Here is a 9,302-nt window from a genome sequence, read left to right as displayed (position 1 = left end):
AGACTTAAAGTGCTATACTTATTGTCCATGATTGTGATTCAAAATAAAAAGGCTTTGAGTAATAAAAAAAAAGGCATGTGTGTTTTTAATATCACAAGAATTAAAGACTATACAAAAAACTAGAGAAATGTAACACCAAATGACATTACAGTTGTGCTTTATACTCTTAAGACAAACCTTCCAAATATGACAGTGTTGCTGTTGCTGCTGCTAAGTCGCTTCAGTTGTGTCTGACTCTGTGCAACCCCATAGAGGGCAGCCTACCAGGCTCCCCCGTCCCTGGGATTCTCCAGGCAAGAACACAGGAGTGGGTTGCCATTTCCTTCTCCAATGCATGAAAGTGAAAAGTGAAAGTGAAGTTGCTCAGTCGTGTCCGACTCATAGTGACCCCATGGACTGCAGCCTACCAGGCTCCTTTGTCCATATGATTTCCAGGCAAGAGTACTGGAGTGGGGTGCCATTGCCTTCTCCAACGACAGTGTTAAGTTAGTTAAAAAAGGATATATTCCTATTGGGTTGCATTCCTAAGTCAATTTTTCAAAGCCCATTTTTATATCTAATCATTCTATTTTACTGGTTAAAAAAAAAAAAAACTTCTGAAAATCGAAAACTCAATTTTGAAGTTTGCTAATAAAAATTTTCAGAAAGATTTCATAAATACCTATTAATTTCACATGTATGACTCTTAATCATTTCCTCCATTAAATATTTGTGCTGGAATAAAAATGAAAATGCTGACTCAACATGGTTACCTTATGCAGCCCTTATAAGTTAAAATGTGCAAACTTAACAGACACTTTGAGTTCTTCCATTTTATTTTTAAGATGGCTCCATTTCTTAGGACAAAACAATACAAATACAAGAAGCAGTTCTTGGGACCGGCTGAGACCACATTCATCTGCCCTCTTAAGCACAAGCTCAGCTCCCAAAAGATAAATCACAAATCCAAGAAGTTAGGAAAAAGTGTAGACTAGGAATTCTAATCAAACAAGAAAAATCAATTTCTGACACTGGTATTCTAATCATCGCATCAGTATTAATACAAACTCAATCCTTTCTAGTCAGGTAACCAGTCACTCCATTCCTAATCAAGTGGTCTTACAAATCCAGAAAGTAAAAGAATTACATGAAGGTGTAAACCAATATTCTTCCTTTAAAGACACTGCAATATAGAAATTATTTTTTGTAAGCTTTTCTTGCTGAGTTCTGCAGGCGTCATGGTACCTCAGAGCCCCAATAATCAAGCAGTTCATGACAAAAGATAAAAGTAAAAAAGTAGACACAGAGATCTGTGAAAACTTCGCCCATTTTGCTGTAAGTATCCATTGATCGATTTATCACTTCAGCAGGAATTCCAGATAATAGAAGTGCAGCTGTTAGCACTGTTGTCTTTATCTTCTTTTCACTCTGCATAGAGAAAGACTTGAATAAATATTACAGCTTTCAGAAGACCACTTAAACTCGATAAAAAACATCAGTGCTGTTATTTTTGCCTGATTTCAAAACTGTTAATGAAGTTTTAAGACATCAATCAATAATATATTAACAAACATTTACTAAGCATATAATATGTAAAGGAACAAACTGCTTGGCAATAAGGAAAAGACACTATTCTTGCTATCAAAAGTTTAAAAAAATGTCCTATCTTGGAGGTTAGGATATAAATTTAAGATATACACAAAAGTTTAAGACAAAAATAGGAAAGCATTCCCAGACAGGACATAAATACTTGCTAAATAAATGACATGGATAATGTGTGCTATAGTGGCTCAAAGGAAATAGACATTACTTCAGTATTTTATGTACAAATAAAGCATAGAGAAGGATTTCAGGAGGAAGCAGAATTAAAAAGCAGGCCTTCAAATTAAAGAAAAAAAAAAAACAGGCATTTGAGAATGAGCAAGATTTAGAGGAGCAGAAGTAAGTGGATAAATCTAATTGTAGAGTTAAGTCTCATGACAACAAGTCAGAAAAGTGATAGATGTTCTGCAGGACAGTCAATCATTTGTAACAGAATCAAAGGAACATTCTGTAGAGTCAAGCTTAACTGCCATGCAAAGAATTCACGTTTGATTTCATATGTAATAGGATGTGTGTGTGTGTGTGTGTGTGCGCACAAGCTCAGTCATATCCAACTCTGTGACCCTATGGACTGTAGCCCATCAGGGTCCTCTGTCTAGGGGACTTTCCAGGCAAGAATACTGGAGTGGGCTGCCATTTCCTTCTCCAAGGATCTTTCCAAACCAGGGATCGAACCCACATTTCCTGTGTCTCCTGCATTGCAGGCAGATTCCTTACCACTTGAGTCATCAGGAAAGTCCTATGCAATAAGATACAAACATTTATTCATTAAACATTTATTTCCTAGTATAATTTTCTAGTCTCATTCTTTAAGAGATTCAAGGCTGAATTTTCATTTAATTTAATGATTCGGTATCACCAAATCCAATCACATGGTGCAAAAAATTTTAAAATATAAAAAGCTGTAGTTATCCATGGGGGAAATCAAAACTTATGTCCACAAAAAACTCATTCAAGAAAGTTCTTAGTTGCTTTAGTCATGCCCATCAATGGAAAATTAGATAAATAAGTGGATATACTCAGTCAATGGAGTATTACTCAGAAAAAAAAAGACAATGATTCTACTGATGCACTCAACAATATGGATGAATCTCAAAAATACAATGTAGAATGAAAGAAGCCTTGCATGAAGTATGTATTGGAACAATCCCATTTATATTAAGTGCTAAAACAGCTAAAATTAATCTATGATAGGAAAAAGAAAATCAGAACTTCATGGTACGGGAGCTGGGACTGTCTAGAAAAGAGCATGGTGGAACTTCCTGACAGTAATGTTCTAAATCTTGAAAGGATTTGGGTTTCACAAGTTGTCAAAACTCATTAAAGGTATAATAATAAAGACGAGCATTTCAATGTCTGGAAAATTTACCTCAAAATAAAGAAAAAGAACCATAAAGAAACACTGAATTTTTGTTGATATGTAAGCTGAAATGTGTAGCAGAAAAATATGTTGATGTCTTCATCTACAACATACTTTACAATGCACCAAAAAAAGAAAGATGTATTTTTAAAGAGTGATGCATTGAAGAGGTATAGAAAACTGAGTAAATATATGATACATATAATGAAATTTTCATTACAGAATCTAGGTGCTAACTAAACGGGTGTTAACTGCATAATTCTTTCGATTTTTCTTTTGAGACCTATTATAGCAAAATGTTTTATTAAAAGAAAGTTGTACAGTAATTTCCCTTTTCACTCGCCCATTTCGCTAGTAACCAATACACACTCTATCATAAATAACCACTGTTAATAATTTCATGTAATATTCTTCCACAGTTTCTTTACACATACACAAGCAAAATAAAATACACATCATTTTCCTCCTTTTTACAAAAAAAGGAGTATACTACAGATGCTAGTCTATATTTTTATCTTAGTATTTCTTGACAAGCTACCATTATCAGCAGATGGAGACCTTTATCATTCTGAATGGATACATCATAATTTTTTTAAACTAGTCACTTATTAGTAGACGTTTAGGTTGCTTCCAAACTTGAGCTACTGGAAAACTAAAATCAATGTTTCAAGGGCAAATGTTTAAACAAATGTTTTAATTAAAATTACATTCTTGGAGAGGATCAATAAATATATATATATATTTATATCACAAAAACATTTCAATTAAAAAGTGAAATTACTTATCCTTCTTTACTCTTACTTTGAGTATTTGACAATACGACCCCTCAAAAATATGTTTCAGATCTATTAAACACACACACATGAGGTCTATCAGTGCATTGAGGCTCAGATGGTAAAGCATCTGCCTGCAACGCGGGAGACCCTGGTTTGATCCCTGGGTTGGGAAGATCTCCTGGAGAAGGAAACGGCAACCCACTTCAGTATTCTTGCCTGGAGAATCCCAGGGACAGAGGCATCTGGTAGGCTACAGTCCATGGGGTCACAAAGAGTCGGACACAACTGAGCGACTTCACTTTACTTCACTTCAAGCAAACAGTCAAGTAGCCATTTTTTAGCAAAAATCTCACACAAAACACAATTACTCAAATAAGCTTATCTTCTATACTGGCAAGCCAAGTCCCATAGTATAACTATAGTCAAGTGGACCAGGTCAACAATGATACTCCTCATAATTCTGCTAAGTATGGCCAACTGTGTTTTGCAAGTTATCAGACCCTTGGCATTAGAGATAAAGTGCCCTGTTATTAAGTGCTCAGGAAGGACCACACTAACGGAAGATAACTGAAGCCATTTTTAAATTAACTTTCGCTATTAGAAACCAAATGTATTACTAAATTTACTAAGTAATTAAACACTTTTTTAGACAAGTACTATTCAAACTCTGTAATGAGGCTTTCCCCCCAGTCCATCGTGGACTAACATTTTTTGTAAAATACAATAAAAACGTTACAGTAATGTCAAATTGCTATAAAAGTTACTAATTACTTTTCGAACTGAACTTAGTACAAATAGTTTGAAGATCCACAGCGGTGAGCCAAACAAATCTGAATAGCACTGATTTAAACCATAAGTATAAATACTTTTTTAAAAGTTCTTAAAATCAATCTAAATATATCATCCAATTTAGAAAAAAAATTAATTTACCTTGGGAAAATATTTGTATAGTCCCATGTATGCAAGTTGTAAAGTAAGAAATGGAGCAAATATGGACTGTGAAGATAGAAGATAAAGTTACATATTTCCAACATAATCATTCAAATGACAATAAATCAGACTAACAGCAGCGATAAAATTCCAAGCAAAAACACTGTAATAAAAATTTAATTTTAGTGGCTGAAAGCAGTCTTGTTTCTGCAAAAGGGTGACAAATACAGAGCTGTGATTTCCTTAACATAAAGCGTGTTTCTTGTGTTTTATGAGGGAGGATACTCCTTCAATATTCCCCAAAATGCCTCTCTCTCAAAAACTGACCTTTTAAGTAATTTAAAGTATTTGGTGGCCACTGATGTATACTACATTATGCAGAAACATCCCTCTCATCTAGAGGTATTTAACTGACAATTTGAAAGCACATCTATTGGGGGGAGGGGGGCTCAGCTCTGCTGTTCCCCACCCCAGCGCTAGCCCAGCTTCCCAGGTTGTTCTCAGGGGACAGCAGGCTTCCTGCATCCTTCCTCTAAGAAGGCAAGTCTGGGATAGCCTAGGGGGAGTGGGATCACTCCCACTTCCAGTCCCTGGCAGAGACTTGAGACGAAAGCATCACTTAATAAAGACCCCCTGAAGCCAAAAAAAAAAAAAAAAAGAAAGCACATCTAAAAGGCTCAGGACTCAAAACAGATGCCATATATTACCTCAGTCACACTTTGGGGCAAGAAATGAACTCCTCTGGCCCTCAAATAATGAGGTGTTTCTATTATAGATAAAATAGCTTGGTTATCTCGCTTCTCACACAATGAAACAGAAAATATCACAATAATACTTCAGTTACATTTATTTCTAAAACTAAAATATCATGAAGGGAGTAAAGGAGTAAGCATTACAAAATGGAAGAATAGTAGGAGCAATGATTAACAGCTGAAAATCCGACAGCAAGAAAAAAGTCCAGAAACCCAAAAAACCTCAAACGAAATGAGGCGCAAAAATAGGACATAATTTAAAAAACATGGAAGTGCAGAGGCCTTTCCATAAAAAAGATAAAAAGCTGCTATACATCTCACTAAATACTGAAAGCTACAATGAAAATTTGTCATCAGAAAAAAATAAAATCTGTTCAACAGAATTCTCTTTAAGAAAAAAATGGCATAAAGAGAGACTTTTAAAAACTTTTTTGCTTAATAACATTAACCTTAATTATCTGAAAATTTACTTATGTGCCTGGTACTTGGTAGGTATTCTTAAAATGTCTACTGAATGGAAACACCTCAAAGAGCAAGACACTGATCTACGAGTTGTGCTTTTCTTTTCTTCACATATTGTAAAACAGTAAAACACACCCTTCCCCTTCACTGAACAGCCACTGGCATCTAAGGGTACATGATGGACTGCTATTATGGTAACAGTACAACATTATAAAATGCTAAATGCCTCTGAACTCTAAAAACATTACATCACGTTCAGGACCAAAACTGCATTTTAGTATTTCAAGTTATCTGAAAAGCGGTAATTAATATATAGGATATGTAGGTAATTTACCCTTTGGTTTTGGAATGAAACTGCCTGGGTTTAATCCCAGTTGTCACTTAGTAATGTGACCCTGTACAAATGATTTCACCTGAGTCTTCATTCCCTTCAATCTACAAAACAGATTCAAATGCTACCTGGCTCATAAGGATGAGGTTAAATGAATTAATATATGTAAAGCACTTAAAATGGTACTTAGCATATAAAAAGATTTTAGCATTATCATCAGGCTCTGTATTTAACTGGAACACTTCACTCTGTACCTAAGGCAAACAGAAGTTTATAACACATCTCCAAACAGTCACATGGATCACAAATATTACATTAATATTAGAAATGAATCTTATGGATTAAAAGCACTCATTACTATAACCAATTTTCATTTCCCACTGTTTCTTACCAAATATTTGCAGACAAAAGCTCTAACTCCAAAGGCAAGAAGAGCACAGCCCACCAATCTAAATATTCGAAAAGAGTCAAATTCTTCTGTTGTATTTCCATCTTCTTGACTGGGCTTTTCACTAATCAGCTGTTTCCTTAGCTTCATTGCTTCTTCAAATCTGGAGAGGTACTGTTCCAGGCCGTGGTGAGAACCCCTCTGGACAGAGTCGGCTGTCAGGTCCCCTCTGTTCCGCTGCCGGAGCTCAAGGCTTATATCATTACTGCACTCAGAAGGGCTAATGAAAGAGTCCAGTTTGTCTCCCAGCTGAGTTCCCTTTACCTCGGCCACTCCACTGTGGTCAGCCGGTCCTGTACTGACTGAATCACCCAGCACTACTCGCTTTGAAACCGAAGGAATGGTGAGGGAGTTCAGTTTATCACTGTCCTGCTGTTTTGATTTTGTTTGACTTTCTTCTTCTGAGAAAAGAAATTTAGAAGCCTTAAGTATTACATACTGGCCAACATCTTTCTTATTAATATTTAAAAATATGCCACTAGAGCTAAAATTTGGCAGTCTCTGAATTAATACTGATCCTTCATAAAGAAACAAATTCCTTCCTCTACACACAAAAAATGTCAAAGACAGTATTCTTTCAGAGGATATAACCCAAATTTTGGGGACAGAAGACAAAGCTAATAGACAAGTTGGGAAAGAGGAACGGAGATATTCTAAAACAACTATTTTTAATATTACATTTCTGAATCCAGAGTCCGATCAGCATAGGGTGTGGCATATCCTCCTGCTACCGGTTTGCATAACCCTTCTACTGTAATCTAGGAGACATTAGAAGGTACTTCAGCACTTTTAGGATGCTGTTCTAGTTTAAAACAAAACAAAGGGCGGGGAACCTTTAATGACAGACAAAATAAAAATCTCAAAGTAAAAGAAAAAAGAAAATGCTTTAAGAAAGAATATTCTGCTATTAACCATTAAAGGAGAAAATGTGTCTCCTAACAATTGTTCTAGAATTTGAAATAGGGCTCTTACCTCTCTTGGCAGTTTTCAGTGGCAAATCTGTGAACTGTCTAAAAATTCTGAGTTATATATCTAAAGCCCCACAGAGCAAAAGTCACAAGGATCTAAGGAACTTGCAGCCAGTGACTGAAGGCCAAATATTAGAGGCAACACTAAATAGAAATGTAAGAGTGTACAGTAAATACAGGGGAAAAACCAATTTTTTTTAAGAAACCCATTGTACATGTCATTGGGGGAGAAATGAGGAACTCCTTTCAGTGCTGAAGGCAGTTCCTGACATCATTCATATCAATCTCTGCACATTACGAGATAAGGCCTCACATGGGCACGTTTCCCTTGTTGGGTCTCTAAAGAATGGTCGCTCCAATTTTTTTCGCCTGTTTAAGAAGGCCTGCAGATGAGTGTCGAGGGCACCGCACAGACACCTGGATATGGGGCCGTGGTTCACGTTGGACAGACTACAGGGGCAGTTCAGTAAAGACAAGCTCATGAGGGCCGACAGAGCAAAAAGAAGGCAGACGGTAAGGAAGGCACTGGAAGGGAAAGCATTGACAAGGGAAAGAAAGACAGGCAATCTTCCTGACGGGCACGGTAGGTAGAGCAGTCTGGGAATAAAATGTGCGGCCTTCAAGAGAGGCGAGGGGGTGACGAGGGCAGGGTTGGGGCCGCCTCAGGGTCAGTGCGCAGAGAGTATACCACGGCAGAGGGTCTCAGGATCGAGAGCATTGCAGTTTGCGGCGGAAAACTAAGGAGAGATACAAGAAACGTCCTGCGGTGAAGAAGTGAGAACCTGGGACCTCATCAAAGGGGCGGGGCCGGAGGAGAGGTCAGAGAGCAGGGCTTAGTCAGAAAAGTCAAGGGGTGGAGGAGGGCAAGGAAGAATGATCCCCGAGACTCAAAAGGGATGGGCAGGAAACTATGGGGAACGGAGGTTCTCACCCGCGCTGCTCCCAGGCCTGTGAAAGCCCATGATTCGGTTGATGCGCTGTTCCGAGTTCATGAGCAGCTTTCTCCGCCGCAGCTCCGCCCGACGCTGGGAAGCCGACAGGCCTGAACCAGCCGGGGCCCCCGGCCGGTCCCCGCTGTCGGTAGCGACGGCGGCCGGCTCCATCTTCCCCTCCACTGTCCAGGAGTGGTGGCGATGACGTGAGCGGCAGCCGCGGCGCCCCAGACTTCAGACTGGGCCGCAGGCCGCGCGTGCCCCTACCGCTGTGGACCCGCCCCCCAGAGCGCAGGGCCGCACATGCAGCGTAAACGGGCGCGCCGCCTGTCGGGACCAAGCGCGAGCTCTGCGCCGCCATCTTGAGTAAGGGCATCCTTGGCCGCTCTAATTCCTCCCACCTGGGCTGGTCCTTAATGCTCCTCCCCCGCCATCGGGCGCCGTTGCCGTTCACTCGGAGGTGAAGAAACCCGGCATCCGGTTTGACCCATTAGAAACATGTGAGCAAGGAATAGACTCCGCCTACCTGATGCCAGGAAGCAAAATGGAGCTTGGAGTGGCAGGCACTGGTTTCCAGTGACCTTCTTCGGGCTCGCTTAGAGGCGTCAGGAATACGTAACTTCGAGAGCGACGCTTTATGGAGCGTTGCGGCTGGGATTTGTTCTTGGTGCTGATTCCTCATCTTCAGCAGTGCTTCTACCAAATGCATGCCTGTTTTGATAAAGACTTTCCCAGTGAAGCCTTCCCTGTCCACTCTATATT

The 9,302-nt window shown here is 39.0% G+C and overlaps 1 protein-coding gene across 1 annotated transcript; it reads right to left on the bottom strand.

The window, feature by feature from the left end:
* Nucleotides 1–797: 797 nt before the first annotated feature.
* Nucleotides 798–8,826, bottom strand: CAMLG (calcium modulating ligand). Its single transcript, XM_004009496.4, has 4 exons — nucleotides 8,540–8,826; nucleotides 6,584–7,041; nucleotides 4,648–4,713; nucleotides 798–1,407 (listed from the first exon to the last, which is right to left on the bottom strand). Exons 1-4 carry the CDS (start codon nucleotides 8,709–8,711, stop codon nucleotides 1,216–1,218), a joined length of 888 nt encoding a protein of 295 aa, XP_004009545.3. The 5' UTR covers nucleotides 8,712–8,826; the 3' UTR covers nucleotides 798–1,215.
* Nucleotides 8,827–9,302: the final 476 nt, after the last annotated feature.

This window comes from Ovis aries, chromosome 5 (assembly GCF_016772045.2).
Source record: "Ovis aries strain OAR_USU_Benz2616 breed Rambouillet chromosome 5, ARS-UI_Ramb_v3.0, whole genome shotgun sequence".
In the NCBI taxonomy this organism is placed as follows: domain Eukaryota; kingdom Metazoa; phylum Chordata; class Mammalia; order Artiodactyla; family Bovidae; genus Ovis; species Ovis aries.
The sequence above is the reverse complement of the archived record's forward strand: the minus strand, read 5'-3'. Positions and strand labels throughout refer to the sequence as shown.